Source organism: Stylophora pistillata, chromosome 13 (assembly GCF_964205215.1).
Source record: "Stylophora pistillata chromosome 13, jaStyPist1.2, whole genome shotgun sequence".
NCBI lineage: Eukaryota > Metazoa > Cnidaria > Anthozoa > Scleractinia > Pocilloporidae > Stylophora > Stylophora pistillata.
Window position 1 is genome coordinate 8,758,202 of NC_142531.1, and position 19,858 is coordinate 8,778,059.

Genomic DNA, 19,858 nt, shown 5'->3' on the forward strand with positions numbered 1-19,858 from the left:
GTTCTTGCGTGGTACTACTGCAAACAGAGGAAAGCCGGATAAATATCTCACTATCTTTTCAAGATAACACTCGATTTTTAAGCAAAAGTTTTTCTAGCAAAATATCTCAACAGCTGTGATCTATACCTCATAAAACTTAGGGGAAATCTTTTTTATTTGAAAAGAGAGCATTTTACCGTTTAAATCAGCAAATTTTTTGAATCTCCAGTTCTTGCCGTGACGCCACAAAGGGGGGCATTATTATTTTCGGTTTTGGGGTTTTGGCTTTTTATTAGATCGTTTCTTGGTTTCTTTGCCAAAAAACTTCGGTTTATCCGGTTTGATGTTTATTACAGTTCGCTGATTTTCCGTTTTTGCAGCATTTGGTTTTCGGTTTTCGTCAAAAGTACTAAAGGGTTTTCCAATTTGGTATCCGATGCGGTTTTCGGTTTTTCCTATTTAGGTTCTTGTGTCTCCTCTATGCTCCACTTGTCACTACCGTACGGTTTTGTATGCGGTTTTCGGTTTTGATCGAATTTTTTAGCTTTTTTTTCTTTTTTTTTTCTTTTTTTTTTTTGCGGTTATGGATGATTTTTTCTACGGTTTTTGTGACGGTTTTGCGCTTTCAAATAGACCCCAATGCCCCCTTTCTCGTTGCTACAAAAGATGATAAAAATCTCAAAATAATTTCACAGAGCCATCCATCATCCATTGAATCGTCGCCGACTTCCGCGATCTCGACATTTCATTTAAAATGAAACTAACCACAATTAAAACAATAGAATAACGTCATTGACGTGAATGCTCTTTTTTCCTCTTATCAGCTGTTTATTCTCCAGCCTCTGTGACGAGTAAGTGTTATCCACTAGGATCCTGCCGATAATATTTCTTCACAACGCATCCGAGTCTTTCATCCGCGGCAACTTTCGAAAGAGGTCAGAAAGCTGTGGTAAGTTGATTTCTCATCTCAATTTTTGCTGATTGACCAACCAGTGAATGCATCTGCACAAATTTGTTCGCTGCGCCTAGAAGGCGATCGACTTCAGGTGGGACGCTAGCTGTTATGAACGAAGGCCGGCTGTAGACTGAACTCTAAAGATCGAAACCCGAAGACTTTCTAGATTCGTTTGAATTTTTCTTTTAGCGGCCAAATGACTTTCCCGGAAAACGTAAACATGCCAGTATAACTTATGAGGAACTTTGCAGAAAGATCTTCCATCTGTTTAATTAGTTGACGTATTTCGCGTTCTTTGTGATTATTAATGTTGGAAAGTACAACTGATTAAATAACGTGGCGTCGGTTCTATACAATTCGTGTTCGTTATCGAACATTTATCTCAGCGCACGTAATACTTACGAAACAAAATCCGGTCGATGCAATTAGAATAATTGAGCGATACACCCCGTTGATATGGATCGTTTTCAATTTCAGTTTTACTCAGAAATGTTTAATAAACTCCCTTTAAACATTGAGAAGAGTGAAAACATTCAAAAGTTGTGCCCCATTGCAATTAAGACATTTCTTTTTATCTTAACTTGATATTTTATCTAATATTTTAGGTCTTAATTGTGTTTTGGCTTTGTAGTCTTACGCTGTTAATGTAGTTTTAAAATCCTAGTCATATATATAAATAATTGAGAATTTTGATGTAATTTTATTTTTGAGAAACAGGGCCCCTATGGATACCAGCCTTGAGCTGAATGGGCTGCCCTGTGTGAAGAAAGTTTTACTTACTTAGTTACTTACTCAGCCAAGATTGCCTTCTACCGTCATTCTCTAGGTTACATCGTGTCGCATGAAAATTATTCAAGGCACTGAGATTAGGAGGGCGAAGCCATATACGCTGTCGAGATGAACGGCGTGAGTGAGAGCAACAATAGAATTCTGATCTGGATCCAATTTTGACCCGATGTTTCTCGGTGCTACTTATTCTCTGTTTCGGAGTACTACAAAAAAACAATAAACATCCTAAAATAATATCAGGATGGCGTGTGAAAAAAAAAAAAGACAAAGCATTTCCTTGCAGAAATATATTGAAAGGTGTGATCGGCGCTTCTTGCAAATTTAGAGAAAAAATTTTTTTTTTCGAAGGGAGAGCATTTTATCGTTTAAATCGACGGATTACTGCCCAGTAGATCCAAGAATAAGATTTTTTCAGTTCTTGCTGTGACACCAGAAAAGATAATACCGTTTAATCAGCAAATTAAGTAAATCTTCAGTTCTTGCCGTGATACTACAAAAGACGATTCACATCTCAAAATAATTTCACTGTGGCATCCGTGACCGACGCACTGAACGACTTATGTCGGAATTAAGGGCCGCTAAATTTGTGAAGCGAGAAAGCTGCGATATACGATACCTTGTTTCAGGCCCCATTCATATGATCTCTGGTACCCGTGACAACCTTCCCCACTAGTTACCCTGGTCGAGCTAATTTTTCACTTATTTCTCTTCAACATTCAGCTGACCGTTTACATTAGGTTGTGAACTCGTCTCGGGTAAGTGAGACAACTTTTGGGGGGGGGGGGGGAGGAGTTGTCTTACCTATACCTCAGCAGATAGGGTAACCCCGGTAGGCGGGACAATTTTTTCCGAGACGAGACAACTCGAACAGAAAATGTGTAAGCACGCCATAACAAGAGATCGTGCATTCTACAGCTAATCAATTCTCTTTCCTGTCGTCCGCCACTTTGTCGAATATACGACCTGGCCTGGCCGAACGGGGGTAAGCTGCTCTGTAAAGTTGTCCCGGGTGGAGGGTTGTCTAGGGTACCCGAGAAGATGGGACCTATTCAACAGAATGATGGAACGGTGGATCGTTGGAATGGCGGAATCTTAAGACGCGCAATGACGGTATATTCTAAAATGTGGAATATCTATACGGTATGAAACAAAATTTTAAGAAATCAAATTGCAATAAAATAAGAAAACTACCATCAGCTAACAGACAAAATTAAAAGGAGCAAAGGTAATCATTGTTGGAGCCCGGGGGATAGGGTAACCATGAGACTTTCAAGCTAGAGTTGCGCATCACGCCATATCGTGCGTGCTCGCGCGTGGGTGGAAAAACTCTTCTCCCGCACTGAATGATCACGCGAGAGACCAAGCCGCGGTAAAAGGGATGTTTATCCCTAGTTTACGGGTCAAATTGGTTTAATCATGCCGCCTTTGGTTAAAACCGAAAGAGAAAATTTAGTGGACAATTTGTCCCCATGAAAAACAAGTGAAAACTGAGTCAAATATTTTACCCATTGATTTCTAAGTGTTTCGCTTGCCCATGGGTCCTATGTGGAAACGGGAAAAGAGGAAACAGTGCTCAGTAATTTTTTGTTAATCATCTTTTCCCAAAGATAAGCTCTGACGAAAGTTGATCATTTAAATAACTAAATTTTAAAGAAAAACACGATGGATACATATCACGTTTCACTCAGAAATTAAGATAAAGTACAAAAATCTCTGAATTTTTATGCATTAATCCAATCACGCCTGTGGATTTGTTACTTGGAAACTGCGAATGAGAAACAAGACGAAAATGACCAAGAAATCTTTCGAGACAAACTGCTTTATTCAAAACATTTCTTGATGGACTGTTTGAAGCAATAAAACGTACAAACTTCTTACGTATACGAAACCCGTGCGTAAGATCACTAGACTATTCTCCATGCTTAGATCGTTGTTTACTTGAATTCAAGGTCAGAAAATTGCGTAGCGTTAAGTTGAAAATTCTGAGAAATTGTACATTTTGACACAAAATCTTCGATTAAACAACACTTTCCGGACATATCATATAGTTTAAACATAATATTTACCGGGCCGTGGAAATGTCAAATTGCCGCTAGGCCTCACTTGAAGTACTAAAGTTCGATGTCACTATAAAGCCATAATTTGCACCGTTTCGGAGAATCGGAGTGTCGTTGACTTGAAAGCTTATTCCTTCGCTTCTACGTTTTATTTTCCATGCATTTGTTCATCCTCTAAAATTAAATACTGATGCACTAAATTTCGAAACAGAATTTCCTTTCGGCGTAGGTTATAAACGGTTTCTTTTCAGAAACCATCACCATCAAATTTTAATTTCTGAATTCATGTTCTAACAACAAGAAACCGTGAAAGTAAATAAAGTGAAAAAGTAACATTGTGTTTTCCAGGTTTTTTTTATCGCATTCTGACAGTGTCTATATTCCCAAAATACCCAACTAATCATCGTAACTAGTGGTTCCTAATGAATTCGAAATTTTCTTATTAGACAAAAACAAAACAAGAGATCGAAGGGCTTGTTTACGTTGCAGAACGGTTGTTTGGAAACGACAGCATGTCTACATCTACTCGTAGCAATATTCACTGTTTTTGTTTGTATGACGCAATTATTGTCAAGGATAGTCTAAAATGCGTGACGTCATCCTTATATTTCCCATCAGGCCTAACTGTCATATTGGCGTTCTAGCGCGATCTGAGATCGGAGCAAGATTGGTGTCTGAACGACTTGCAACGGTTCACAGCTGTTGTGGATAACCTCAACCGCTAAAATCAAACCACACTTGATTAAATCATGGCTGAAGCTTTCAAGCGCCTTCTAGGTGAGAAACTGCAGGGCCAAGGAGCGAATGAGGTATCTACAGAGAGTATCTGTGGTGAAGGGAAGGTTGTCGGTTTGTACTTCTCAGCTCACTGGTGTCCGCCTTGCCGTGGGTTTACGCCAAAGTTAGCACAGTTCTACGAGAAGTATCACTCAGAGAAAAATTTTGAAGTTGTTTTTGTGAGTTCTGATAAGAATGAGTCAGAGTGGCAGGAATATTACAAAGAAATGCCTTGGCTTGCTTTGCCTTACACCGATCGTACTCGAAAGGTGAGTCAGCTGAATTTAATCAGTTTAGCTTTGACTGTGTATGCATAACATGTAACACCTAATCTATCAATCCCTTTACTATGTAGAATTTGCATTCGAAGTGTAGAGAGCTATTTTTATCTTTGAAAGTGTGTTGTTTGTTTACGATCGCTCACACTGTGATAACAGTTTCAGAGACTCGTCTCTGAAGAACACATTGCATTATGCGAACGCAACACAGAGTCAAGCCCCAAGCGATTAATGAACGTCATTGTTTTTTCATTTTCGGAGACGCGTTAATAATAATTTCAAGTTTATTCCCTAGTTTTTACGATGAGCGATTCTTGTAAAAAAATTTTCTTAGCGCTACTTGCGCGAAATTTTCTTAACGATATTTCTTAAATCTGGTCATGCATTTAAGGAATTTTGCCCATGCATAGCGCATTTTTTTTTCTGAATAATCCTGGGAACATCGCAGCTGCTTTTCTTTTTTAAATCATCTTTATTGATATTGGCTAAATGTAAGGTAGTTTGCTGAAGCCATAACAACATCTGTGAACATTAGGTTAGTCCAAACCTACTATGAACTTTACATGTACGTACACGACTTAAATACCTTCGACTTCAAATGTAATTTTTCAAAATTTTTACTTTTTTTAACCAATAGATTTTGTGAGCTTGCTTTTACATTTATTTTTATCTCAAGATGACTGATGATCACTAACCAATCTGTCTCATTTGAGTGGTTTTTTAACCATATATTACAAATATAATTATGCCCTTGGATTCATTTTTGCTCATCACCTATTGTTCACATGTTTCTGATCTTTCTCAAGGGCCCACCCACATCATGATTAAATATTTATTGGCACAAAGGGTAAGGTGGAAAAATGAGGTAAAAAGATCCTGAAAAAAAGATACTCTTGATTTGAGTTGTGTTCATTTTGGGAACTTTACTTATAGTTTGAAAATATAATTTTAGGATTGGCAATCATTTATCAAAGTCATTTGATTTTATTAGATTATCCATTGCCAGTGACCTCTTAGTTGGTGGAAGTCAAGGTTATTTTGACCCTCTTTGTTATAAGAGAATAACACCTGGGCATGCGCAGATATCAAATTTCTCTCAGAGTGCGCAACTTGATAGCTCACAAGGGAGATACCATGTTTCTTTTCACTATTTAACTGGAATTCTGACCAGGATACATGTGACTTTTAAAGAAAACTGCAAATGCATCCCAGAAGATGTAGGATCTTAACTCAGAACAGAATTCATTTAAATACAAAATTCAATTCAAAGATAAACAATTAACCAGTTTACTATTCCAATATACACAATGCAGTCAGGATGAAAGCCATGTGAAAACAAATGAAGTGAAAGGAAAATATTGATCCTTTAACTCCCTCTACTTGTCTAGTTCCTATTATCTACGTGTAGTGCTTTTATCAACTGTGTGACTCTGACATATGGCACATTACTTGTAACCTGCTCTTTGGATAGATAGATGGATAGATAGATAGACTGGTTTATTAAAATCACATCGCAGTAAAATACTGAATTGTGCAATTTTTACAAGCTGCTACGATACAAATATAAAATATGATGATTCAAATTTCTATTGAAAGTTCTATTACAAATGCTTTGTCTTAGCTGCTTGTACATTGTACGTTCTTTGGCGCCTTAAATTATAATGAGGGCTATGGGTTTCAGGAATTAAGTAATGTAGTTTACTGTTTACTTTGGTCAATAAACAGAACTACATGTTGCAACCTTGACCTTTGTTGCTCCTTAGACCTCATCGGTGAATAATTTGCCTTACTGTCTACCACACAACTTTTATGTTTTTAGTTCAGAAAATCTGGTACTGTATCAACAAACTAATGCCCTAGTTTGTATTTTTCTTATTTCTTGTCACTTGTCCGCTTGATATTGTATTGATGCTGTAAGGAGAAATTACATCTTGGTCACTCGTGGTATAGTAGTTAAAAGTTTAAATGGTTTTCTTCCCTTCTTCACCAGGAAACACTTTCATCAAAATTTAAAGTTCAAGGAATACCAACACTGGTCATACTGGATGGAAAGGATGGAAAACTTATAACAGACAAGGGGCGTGTGATGGTAACAGAGGACCAGCAAGCCAAAAACTTTCCATGGAGACCCAAAGGACTAGCTGATTTAATGAAAGATGTAAAATTGGTTAACAACAAGAAAGAGGAGAAGTCATTTGCTGATTTAGCCGGAAAAGTCTTTGGGTTGTACTTCTCAGCTCATTGGGTATGTAATGGCTGGTACATGTACATTAAGCATGGTGTGGTAAGGGGTCGCCTACTGTGTATTAGCCAAACATCTGTGTGCCAAAATCAGTTACAAGTAGTTATTACCTAACACTGACAAAAAGTACTTACCATTATTTTTTTAACATATTGTGCCATCCTTCTCGGAAAGTAGTAAGTTCTATGTTATTGTGTCATGTATGTCTGTAAACCTTACCCCAGGCCTGTTGCAGTTTTCAAGATGGCAAACTATCATGTACCCTGCTGGCAGAGGCATTTATTTGTTAACTTCCCCTACGGTCCATGTAAAAATAAAGTCCTCTGCGCTCGGCCTGTTAAATCTTTTTCGAGCATGCGCCTGGGAATCATCCAAGTTTGTGGATAGTCTGATTTGCAAAACCGGTCAGAACCTGTTTTAAACACGTTTTTATGCGCACGCATCCTATTTAGCTATATAGCAAGACCAAGTGTGAGCCCACAATCAGCCGAGTACTACCAGGAACTAATTTGTTTCTAAGCAACAGGCCGTGCATGCTCGAAGAAGATTTAACAGGCCGAGTGCAGAGGACTTTATTTTTGCGTGGACCGTAGGGGAAGTTAGCAAATAAACGCCTCTGCCAGCAGGGTAGGTATCATGACACTCGTAAGAAATCTTGTAACTTGTCCTGGTTCAGTTCTAACACTGGTTGTGATTAGACAAATCTGATTGGGTTTGTTGTTCCATTTTTGTTTTTTCCTGGTAAAGTTTAATTTTTTTTTTTTCAGGGCCTCACCTCTGCATTTTGACATTGTCATTGATTTGAACAAAATAAGTTACAGCATCAAACATTCGTACCTGTATGTTTACTCTGAACATAGCAGAGCGAATGTAAATTTGATGCTTATTTACAACATGTACCTTATTCCTATTCCTGCCCTGTCCTTGCCTGTCCATTACCAGTCTACAAACTCTGCACTAAGTCCTTCTTTTGTTACAAGTTTGGCATCAATAAGCGCTATTCATTAACCCCTCTGCATTTTACACCACATTGCTTTTTTTGCTGAATACTTGGCAACTATACAAAAGTAGGCACGTGCAGTTGTAGGCAGCCCTTTATTTATGGAGGTAGCTGAAAGTCAAATTCAACTCCCATTGTAAGAAAAAAAATGCAACTTAATTTGAAAATGAAAAAAATCAATTTCTTTCATTTTTGAACAGTGCCCTCCTTGCAGAGGCTTTACACCACAATTGATTGAGACATACAAAAAGGTCCAGGAGAAAGGAAAGGCCTTTGAAATCATATTTGTGAGTTCAGACCGCAGTGAGGAAGGGTACAATGATTATTTTAAAGATATGCCATGGCTTTCTATTGGGTTTGATGCAGAAAAGAAACAAGAGCTGACCCAGGTGTTTGGAGTGCAAGGTGAGACTAATACCCAAGTTATGTTTCTTCTGTTAAATCTTTACTCCTAATATCTGATTGTTCATTCTCCCCCCTACCTGTTACACATTTCCTTGTGAATTAACTGGGAGAATTTGGTGTTAGATCAAGATATCAACTTCTATTTGATAAGTTTGGGTACATTCTCATTTGCTGTTTGCTGGATAATGTTTGATTATTAAAGGGAGAAGTTACAGGTTGAAGGGTTAGATATTTAGAGGTACACATACATGTGCTCTTGGCCATCTTGCTGGCCTTCTTCAGCTTGCCTAAAGATTCAATACTTGCGGTATGCAGTTGAAACATTACGATTCACATTGGAAATGACTAAATTGCGACAAACAACTGTACTTCATTTCAGTGTATTCACTTTGATACATTAGCCAACCAATACATTTGCACACAATTTCCGAATGGTTAGGTCACACTCTGGAATCTAGAAAATGTGGTAATTAAGAAATTTAAAAAACTATTTTTTAATGAAAGAAGCAAACATTATATGATTTCTAGAGCATACTTCTCCTTTAGACCTTCACACTGCAACATCAGTATGCATGATCTCCATATTGTTCTCTATACATTTCCTAAGGTTCTGACAAGGACAACAGCCAAAGGCTAAATTTTGTTGGGGATCATTTTCTTCATTCTCCTGACCTTAATGTGTGATTTGAGGGTGACACTGTAAGGAGAAATTAGATGTTAGTCACTCTTAGGGGTTAAAGGTTCATTTAAATCTTGAGCTATCCAGTTTCCAATCAAAATCCATTCATGAGCAGTTTCTTCTGGTCTCTGCAGGCATTCCAACTTTAATCCTTTTTGATGAGAAGCACAAGATCATTTCTTCAAACGGTCGCAATGTAGTTTCAGCTGACCCAGAAGGAGAGGTAAGTTATCACAAATCAAGAATTAATTTTGTGTTCATCTGATTTTTGGACCCTATTTCTCTCCTGAAATATAACATGTGTATACACTTCATGTTTGGACCTGTATACACATGTAGAATTTACATTTGCTTTTAATATTTGATTAAGGCAGCTTACCACTGACAGTTGATGGGAGTCACCAGATACTATCAGCAAGATGATTACTAAATGAGTGTGTAATTGTTTGTCTCGTGTAAGAGCTCAGAACAAGTGGCCAAGTGCCCATGAGTAGACTGGGCTGAGAAATGTTTAGAGAACAGTACGAGAAAAGACAAATTGATGTAAGGATGTGAGTGGTTAAAGCTGGTCATTTATCACTGCCACTTTGTTTTGCAGCAATTTCCTTGGAAATTGAAGCCTTTAAATGTGATTGACGAACTAACAGTCTGTACTGTGAATGACGAGAAATGTCTGATTTATTTCACAGGTTGGTAAAATAAAAATTATAGATGTAGGTTAAGGATAGCTATGAATCAGGTTGAAGGAAATATTGGTTTAATAATATTTCCTTTTTATTAGCTAATATTAATATTTTTTCTTATGAATTTTGTGAATGACTAGATGTATTTGGTGTGTCTAACCATTTCAGAATTATTTGCATGGGAATACACCATGTATGTGGGGGCCAGCTTCTCTTCCAAACAGAAGCAGTAAAAAAAATTGCCATTTTTCAAATTGCTTTTACTAAGAACAGCTAAGAAATGAGAAAGTTTTATGATGTACTTGCAGAGACATTGTTTTGCTTATTAAACCCTCCTTTTAACCACATTCGTCAAGCTGTTTTTGTGGCGGTTTACTAAAAGTTTCCTTTTGTGCTCATGCCTAGTTGTTTCAATACTCTCCCATACAAAATCAGTGCTTCAAGCTTTACATCTAGCTCAATTGGCCAGCAATCATTTTTTAAGGCTTTTGCCTTCTCCTGAGACTCAACACTAGCACAAACAAGGTGAAAGAGTCAATGACAGAACACCAATAATGTTAATTTTACTCTCTATTGCTTTTTTTTTTTTTAAGATGGTGAAGAAGCCTCCATTCAAAGTGCGAAAGAAATCATCCAACCTGTAGCTGAGCACTGCATCCAGGTGGCAGAGGGAATAGATGAAAACCCTCCTCTGTTCTTCTTTTATACCAAAGGCGATGAGACATCCGACAGTCTGCGCGATTTCCTAGCACTTCCCGAGGAAGAGGATAACATTTTAGTGATACTAGATATTCCATCGCAACAAGTGTATATGTCTGAAGCAGAGGTGCTGACTAAAGAGGTTGTAGAGGCATTTGTTAATAATTTTCTTGATGGCAAACTAAAAGGCAGAAGTCTAAGGGGATAAGATACCAATCATATCTGGGTATTTGAGTTTCCACTAAAGTGTCAGAGAACATTTTGGTCTGTTCTGTTCAAGTGTTGTAAATGTAAGAAACTCATTCAATTACACCTCTAAGGATTTTTTTTTTACTTAATGATAAGAACATAAGACAACTTGAGTTTAGATGCACAATCTCTCTTTTGTTTGCACTCAGGGTTGCTGTCTTTGTTATGGTGTTTTTTTTGCTCTCTCTCTCTTTTCTGGTAAATATTAGTAATTGAGGACATTTTTTTGTGAAGGGACAGACTAAAATTGGATTCAGACATGACTGATGTGCACTTGTTCTTAAGCAGATTTGTAGTCCTGTCATCGTTTAACCCCCACATGTGTTGAGCACATTCCCTCTTGTTCCAGTATCGATATACTATCCACAAACAGGAGCCAATGGGGTGTGATCTTGACTCCATACTTGGAAGTTGTTTGTTGTTGGTCCCACCAGAGACACATATCCTCCAAACTTATTCAATAGAAGTTGTTAATAGGCAAAAAGAGAGAAATGTGCATTAGAATTTGGATTCAAAATAAAATGCAAAGTAAGCTAAGTGATATTTATGTGTTTCAAGTTTGAGAGGATTTTTGTGATGAGAGGGTGAGGTGAGTAGATTTTGTTGCATTTTTTCATGGCAGCTTTCTAAAATAACCATATAATTAACTTCAGTTATTTTGTTGTAGTTCTGTAAGATGTTAAGACAAACTGTACAGTGGATTATGTCACTTTTAGACAGTAATATAATTTATTAACTGGGCATGCATCACTATTTGTAAAAGCTTGGTGCTGACAGGGGTAAATGCCACATATTCAGGGTTGTGGTCTAGCAGCGCCTGGTGGCCCCTGGTACCTTACTCTTGCTCTTGGGCGACTCAGGAATCTTAGTTTTTTCATGAGAAGCATATGCTGGGCACCCTAGATTTCACAGTTTCAGAGCACTGGGCTCCCTTCAATTTTTCTTAGAGCACAGCCTTGATATTAGTGGTTAAATGGCACATACTTGTCACTTTAAATGCTATGTAATTTTATTTTGAAATAGTATTTACCGTAAGAGGGTGGATATGCTGTGTAAAAATGATCACGTTTTTCATTTTTTTAGAAGCAAAAACTGTTTTAAGGATTAATTTATTAGTAATAATTATAGTGCAGATGGTTACAACCTTCCCTCCCTCTTAAAATGGTAAACCTTGAAAAGTAACAATGAAGTCGAGCTGTGATGTTTGAGGTCTAAAGTGATACTCAAACACCTGTTGGAGTAGTTGTTCGATCAAGTGAATTGCAACTGCTTTAGGAAATTGTGTTCCTCCAAAATCCAGAAGATGGTTTAGTAATAAGTGACGATACTGTATGGAGTTACTCGTGAATCACTTCTGGAGTTAAAGGGTGAATGAAAACTTCTGGCAGCCTTTGGTTAGCAACCTGACTCTGCCTTGAAAGAGTTTTCATGTAGGTCGGACGATTCAACCTGTTTTTCTGTAGCATTTAAGTCACTGATAGTTAGATCACACTAGATGTAAATGACTTGTATAGTATCAAGCTATATCTGCACCACCCTCTTGGAGGGTCTTTGTTCAGAGTAGGGCACCGCACCCAAGTCCTCGGGATATATCCTGTACTGTTTTTCAAACTATTTCGTAAAATGTTGGCTTTCATACCTGCCTGTTAACCGCCTTGGAATTTCCAAGGGCCCTTCCTAGGATGGATGTAGATTATTTTCAGAATCTGTAGTGCGTTAATGACGCAACTTAGTAATTTTTGATTGAACTACATTAAGTTACTCATTTTATCCCATGACAATGCCAGTGTGTACGGAAATAGCCATAACCTCGTTGAGCAATAAAAGTGTGTTGAAGTAATTACCACAGTGGAATCTGTGCCTTATTCTTAAAACGAATGATTCCTCTAAGCGCTCTAAAGACTACAAATTGGCGGGTGATCAAAACTTGACCGGAACATACTTATGTGTAGGACAACCGAGGCAGGATTAAATTCGACCACCTGTTGAACAGAGGGAACGAGTGAATTATGAAATGAGTTACAATAAAAATTCTAAAGAGGTGGTAATCGCAGAGAATAATCGCGCATCGATATGTTTATAACCTGAGCTCACTTCAATAGCCCGTTTCCGAATTACCCATGGCCTCATTTTCAAAACGAGTCCTGGTGTTCATCCTTTCATATGATAACAAGGTTTCATTCACATGCAAATTTAACTCATTTTCACAAGAATGGTTGAGCACCACGCTTCGTTTTGAAAAAGAGGCCAAGGGTAATTCGGAAATGGGCTATTAAACGGGCTCTATTTCCACATTTGGAATGGACGAAAGCGTTTCAGTGAGGACAAAGTTCCACGTTACAGAGGATGCTACACGCTCTTACCTATGAGAAACAAAGATTTCTCCCTCTTAGTTCAAATGAAGTGGGTTCTGACGTGAAAAATAAGGGGCTCGCGGGCTTCGACTCTTGTTCGGCGACGTTAATAATTAAAACCTGCTCGGTAATTATGCTGAAACATTTGTTAAGAGCGGCCCAACCCTTTATATCTCCCAGCTTGTTCCTCACCTGTATCCTGGACAGGAAAGGGGCATAGAAACAAAGTTAGGACAGGAAGGAAAGAAAATCCTCTTTCCACGAGTTTCCTTAACTCTTCAACCTCTAAGACTGACCAGCATCTAACTTCTCCTTACCTGATCACCCTTGAATCAAACGTTAGGATTATAAGAATATAGAAAATGATCACCAACTTAAAAAGCTCTTGTGAGCACCTTATGAAATGTTTTGAGAACAGTTTGGAGAATATGGATATTGACGTTAGGGCGTGAAATGGTAAATGGATGTTCAAAACATCTTCAAATGATCGGCCACATTGGGGACAAGAAAAAGGTCACCATGAAATCATGATCAAGGTACAATACAACACCTATTTTTTGCGAAAGTTAAGACAACTTTACTTGTTAAAAAATGCTTGGTGTAGCAAAACAAAGAATTTGGAAACCTAATCAAACTTAGTCGTTAAAAGTAATGAAATAGTAAATATGTTCTTCATCGACAGAGATGCAATTTGGAAAAAAAAAAAGTGGAACCCCGTATCTCGAAAAAACGCGATCATATACACGAGTCTGAGCAAGGTGATAGTTAATCAAATGAACTAGAATATAGTCAAATGATTTGAAATTTAGCAGAGGCATCTACTCTAGGTTGCCTTTGATCCACTGTATCCAGGTTTCATTTGGAGGAAGATGTACTGTTTTTAGCAAGTGGAAAAGAGTCTTCAAGTAAAAGTTCGAAATATTTTCATCATTATTTCAACGATTGCAACGATGCTCGTTCCTCTTTATTGACTCTACTGAGTTTCAAATAAGCTCGCAGTGAGGTACTTCGTATTACAATTGATCGAAATTAACCGAGAACTTGTCGACAATGTTCGGTCTTCTATAAAAGTCGGAAAATCCATTTGAAATTCAAATAATTTTTAAAAATTTAAATTTATAATCTTTCGATCAGTCTTGCACGTGGAAAAAGCTTACGAACAGAAAAATTTTCAGCGTTTTTTGGCTCTGTCCTGGTGTACCGGTTCACAAGGGAATTACCATTGTTCTTTCTTTGTTTAGGAGTCATTGGTTAACTGTTGTGTATTGTTCGGTCTTTTGTATCGGCTCTTGTGAACCGGTACACGAGGACAGAACCCGTTTTTTCAGCTTCTTTGGGACCAGAAAACACGATATTTTAACGTTATTACCTGAGATATCGTCCGTATTGCCAAGAACAGCGTGTGGTAGTTATATTTTAGAGCCTGAATGTTGATAGAATGGTTCGAATTCGACTTGGAGGACTCATTTAGCGTTGGACGTTATTTTGTCACGACGTTTCGTGAGGTAAATAAGTTATTACTATATTTTTAATAGAAATACAGTGTTCGTGTTTCTCTTTGTTACCCTTGAAAATTAGATCATAAAGTTGGAGGTCAAAACGGAGAGCGCGCTAGACACCTGCAGTACAGTGCAGTAAAACAAACTCCTCCTCTTTCGTTACCGCCATTACCAAGATGCCATGGCAACTGTTTGGCACGTCAAATACCCATTGTAATTTGAGAACTGAGTACCTCTGGTCAAGTAAACTTGGTGATCCCCTAATGTTGTCGATAGAATATTTTCTGTGTCATGAAATATAATCTTATTGTAAGACGGCCAAAACGGTCGACGTAAGAACAAAAGATCCGAGGGAAGATTTACAAGTTTATTACACAGCAAATAAATGCAACGGTACAATAAAAAAACGGGAACGAGTGACACTAAACAATAAATAAGAAAACAAAGTTCCAATGAGCCAAATGATGTAGCAAGATTAAAATGACTTAGGAAAAAGTACTTAACAGTAAAAGATAACCTACAGACAGAAATAATTCAGTAAAGAAAGGAAACAAACAAAGTACTTGAAAACAGGAAATTGTGTGACAGAAACTATCAAAAATAGTAATTGCTACACCAAGCATGAATTCAACAAAGATTACAAGCTAGGCTTAATATTACAACTTGAGCTAATACAGTATAAAACAGTGAAAGGAGAAAATGAAATTACTAGTGTAATGAAAACACAGGAATCATAGCAACAATGAATTGGAAGCAGGTAAGCAAAATATTACAGCTGCTAAAACGAAAACAATTGTAGTTCATATAGCAGAGAAATTACATGCTGTGCGACAAAGGTCAGAGTAAATAAATAAGATACAGTAGTAAGATAAAAAGAGTATGTGGCTAAACTAAGCAAATTCTAAACCGAAAATCACTACAAAAATACAATGGAAACAACTACATGCTAAGCTTAGGGCTCAAACAAACATAAACAAACATAAAATACTGAAACATACCAAAAGCTAGTGTAGCTTAGAATCCGCTTTAAAGAAACTCTCAGGAAGGCAACAAATCAACTGAACTCACCGAGCAAACAGTTGTAACTTATAGTAAAATACAGGAAAAGGTAAAAATAACTTAAAACCAAATTTGGGCTAGGAGCGATTAATTAAACAGGAATTACATAAGGGAAATCGGCAGTTAAAGGAATAATACAATTAACACATTACTAACACAATTAACACATTACTAACATTACTGACAAATCGCTAAAATTCCATAAAATAAAATAAACAGAACAAACATGTTTTAAGTAGGAAATAAGCCTAAGTGACTCTGTCACATTATGATGCATTCTTTTACTTAACGACATCTACCTTGTCAATATAAAATGTGCACGCCATCATCAAGTTTCGAGACTGTTGATGATTATTTTCATTCAAAAATATAAAGTACTTAATTAACACACGATAGGTATGAGCATATTCACATTGTACTCTCTGTCTCACTCTCCCTTTAGTACAGCTTCAAGCATAGGCGAGAAAATGTGAAAAATCAAGAAATTCACGAGAGTAAAATATCCGTTTTTTTTCTCTTTCATTCTATAGCGGGCTGATTATCTGCGCCTATAATTCTGGTCTGCATTGGCCTTGATTTAATATATGTCGGCAATACAAAATTAAACCTAATCAAAACTTAGAAAAACTACAAACGAAGAAAGAAGTTTGGTTCCTGAAATGTTTTATCTTTAAAAATCTCTCTGGATTTCAGTAGAAGTTAACAGCACTATTGGTTTCAAATTGGTAAATCGATACATCTTATTTTTTTGTTCTTGTTGTTGGTGAAACAGTGGTTTAAAGAATATAAAGAATTTAACTGAGCATTTAATAACAAGAGATTATAAAATAATCTCTCGGCAATAACCGTCCAATTTATCTACCAAGTTACCATGATAGTAACGGTTAGCCGGTCTACTACTGAGTCTGCCAGTTTTAAGATTAGGGTCTTGATAAATTGTTTAGGAGTTTATTGATAGAAAATGTCCATTATAAACTGGACCTGGAGATCGTAAATCAGAATAATAAACATAAAGCTGAATTGATAAATATCTTAATCTTTGCTGTTGAGGCTCAAAGCAAACACAACGATTATAGACCAACCACTATTGTTGAAAGTCCGTGTGTTTTCGAGTCATTTACAGATTCATTTACCAACTGCATCATTTACCTACTCTATCTCTTTCAAGTTTATTACTCGATGATACTTTTCTTAAAGTATAATTTTTCTTTGATAGTTTAGTTAATCTTTGAGGACTGATCATAAAATTTCCGATTTCTTGAATCTAAAGGCAAGTTCAATATACTCCAAAATTCATGTTCCTCCTTTTTCGTTGAGTTCTTTTTCAAAAATAGTTCTTGGAGCCTGAATGTCCGGATTGTCCTCTTGAGGCCTAAACCAAGTTCAAATAGTATGCTTCAAACATTGATATTCCGAAATTGTTTTAAAAATTTATTTCTTTATCTGTAATAAGTTTGATATCCTGATTATATTTTTTTGACTCAGAATTTTTTCAGATAATTCAAAAAAACCATCAGAGCTAGAACTTCCCTAGTTATAGAGCGAAAACCAAATTCAGTATATCCCAAAAATTAAAAGTACAACGTTTTTAGCTAGAATTCCTTTCAGATTTCAAATATCTGTTCTATTTTATTTTTTTCAAAAATTGACTTTTTCACCCATGGAGCTTGATTATCAGGCCTTTTACTTAATTTTTACAAAGTTCAACAAAACTTGAGCATAAGGCCCTGTTTATATGAAAAAAAGTCGCCCCCGATAGAAGTTTCACTGGTGAGCCAACTTTTTCTAAATTTCTTTACAAAACTTGGCGAACCTTTTTCATGAGAAACCCAAAGTTGGCTCGGCTAGAAGGGTAACCTGCCCAGCTGGGTCATCACCCTTTTTACGATAGGGACACCCTCTTAACCAGGTCAATAGTCCCTTTTACAGTTGTGAGCTTGGTGGCCAAGCCTTTGAACAGGAGTGAGGCTAAGAGTGACCCTGTTGTGATAGAGACCTGTATCTACTTAGCATGATAACAAAGAAATTTGCATTTGAAAAGCAGCAACCTCTCTATCATAACAAGGTCACCCTTAGCCTCGCTCCTGTTCAAAGGCCTGGCCACCAAGCCCACAACTGTAATCGGCATCTAGACCGGTCTAGAAAAAATAGGTACAAAGAATATAAAAATTTGGCATATAAGACACAGCCATATAATAAACATCTTATTAACCGAGCTAGGTCGGTCTGTATGGGAGAATCTTGACCTTGGTCGCTGGTACAGACCTCACTGCGTTCGGTCTGTACTGGCGACCTCGGTCAAGATTCTCTCATACAGACCTCCCGCTCGGTTAATAAGAACTAAATATCGATCAATTCTCATAATACACGCAGCCGCTTCATGAGAAACGATTAAAACAATAGATGGTTATTTTCTCACCTCCCTTATAAAAATGATCTATTGACAAGTATCAAGCGATCTATTAAAAGCAATCGCTTTGTTTAAGTTATCCATGAATGAACATAAGACACAAAATGATGGTAACTAGAAAAACGTCCGGGTGTAGTGAGGACTGATACTCTCTAAGTAATGTTATCGAAATTTAAGGTCAAGTCCGTCAGCAGTGGGAGTTTTCTAACTCATTTTCAACACAATCGAGCACAGAGTTGCACACTGGCACAAACACAGCCATCTCTTAGAGAGGTTTGTGAGAACGAAATAAGGCGTCTTCGGGAAGAGAACCACAATTTGAGAAATCAGTACAACTCCATTGCAACTCAGCGAGCTGAATGAAGTTGTAGCTCAGCTTCAACAAGCAAATGCTAAAGGAATGCTGCTAAAGCAGAGAATTAGAGAGACACTGAAAATGTTTTCTATAACACCCGTGAAAAAGGACTTCTGGCAATTAACACCGGCAGCCAGAAATAGTGAGAAAAGACAAGTCAGGCAACTAGTGGCTCAATCGGTGGAAGGACTGGAGGAGTTCGAGCCCACCGAGGTATGTAACAATTTTACTTTTTCGTAAAAACTAAAACTGAGACATTGCCGACTAGCAGCAAAGTCGCGAAAAAAAAAATTATGTGGCGATCAATGTGTCTATCTAGCTGTGTCCATATGAAAAAAAATTTTTAAAGGGAAACCCCCCGTCGTCTTCTTCAGATTAAGTTCACTGTACAAGGACGTGAAGTTGTCATTTCCCTTGAACACGATGCTGGTGACGAGAAAGAAAACTCTACTTGTCGGACGACGCAGCATTTACTTGTTGCGAAAGATGAAGGCTTGATTTCAGACGAGGCATACCATGAGTTGAGGATGGCTTTACCAGACGAGGAAAGAGATATTCTTCCGCTAATCAGTGTTCTGAAACAGGAGAGGAACAGGCAAAATGGGATCATTGCCTTGCATTCAATATCAGAGGTCAGTGAAAACAAATATAATTTATTTTAACTACATATACCTAACTACTAAAGCCAAGCAAGACTATAGGGAATAAAATCTGACCAGTGTAGAAATACAAAGATTCAATTACAAAGAAAAAAATCCTCAAATTGAATAGACCTCTATGGATTTTCTATAAAAAAAAATAATAATACTTCATTCTAATTTACCACAGGCTAAAAAAGGAGATGGAGTAAGACGCGATATAAAGGCAATTTTAAGTTAGCTGCTGTCCACCAAAGTATAAAGAACGCTGTGCAAGCTAATGGCAACGAACTCCGCTTACGCTTTGCTGCGGATGGAAGACGCACCAGCAATAAAATTGGCACTGTCATGGCTGTGTTTAATATTCTCAATGAACAAGAACATGACTGTGACCACCAGTACCCTATCGCTCTGTATAATGGTGAGATTTTAAAATCCAGCAGTTTCATAAACAATACTAGCTTTTAAGAGACGAAGAATATTAAATATTGTAAAATTATATCTCTGCAGGAAAGGAGGATTATTTAGGAGTGAAAAATTGTCTTGGGCCTGTGTTTCCACAAGTTGATGACCTTCCACAAAATGGTATTGAGGTGGACGTAATACACTACAAAGTAATATGGTAAATAAATTATTTTACGTCATAAAATAATTTTTTTTTAATGAATTAGTAGAGATTATGTAAATATTCTAGCTATGAACATAACTTACTATGTGTCTCAGTACATGATAGGCTGGTGCACTGTGAATT

The 19,858-nt window shown here is 37.2% G+C and overlaps 2 protein-coding genes and 1 long non-coding RNA gene across 3 annotated transcripts in view; 2 read left to right on the forward strand and 1 right to left on the reverse strand.

Moving 5' to 3' along the window:
- The first annotated feature begins 789 nt into the window (after positions 1–789).
- Positions 790–12,638, forward strand: LOC111332381 (nucleoredoxin). The gene is made up of 7 exons (XM_022937701.2): positions 790–928; positions 4,399–4,826; positions 6,826–7,080; positions 8,278–8,482; positions 9,296–9,384; positions 9,760–9,850; positions 10,438–12,638. The coding sequence occupies exons 2-7, from the start codon at positions 4,530–4,532 to the stop codon at positions 10,749–10,751; spliced, it is 1,251 nt and encodes a 416-aa protein (XP_022793436.1). The 5' UTR covers positions 790–928; positions 4,399–4,529; the 3' UTR covers positions 10,752–12,638.
- Positions 12,639–14,998: 2,360 nt separating this feature from the next.
- The window catches only part of LOC148717490 (uncharacterized), a 4,954-nt gene continuing 94 nt past the window's right edge, over positions 14,999–19,858 (reverse strand). The window contains exons 1-2 of the long non-coding RNA XR_015994879.1: positions 19,819–19,858; positions 14,999–19,044 (exon numbers count right to left, since the gene is read on the reverse strand). The exon at positions 19,819–19,858 is cut by the window's right edge and continues 94 nt beyond it. This is a non-coding gene — a long non-coding RNA (uncharacterized LOC148717490). The remainder of the gene's footprint in view (positions 19,045–19,818) is intronic.
- The window catches only part of LOC111332374 (uncharacterized), a 1,584-nt gene continuing 687 nt past the window's right edge, over positions 18,962–19,858 (forward strand). Inside the window, exons 1-3 of the mRNA XM_088743794.1 lie at positions 18,962–19,101; positions 19,298–19,528; positions 19,618–19,729. Coding sequence (XP_088599920.1) covers positions 19,456–19,528; positions 19,618–19,729 — 185 coding nt within the window. The 5' untranslated portion in view covers positions 18,962–19,101; positions 19,298–19,455. The remainder of the gene's footprint in view (positions 19,102–19,297; positions 19,529–19,617; positions 19,730–19,858) is intronic.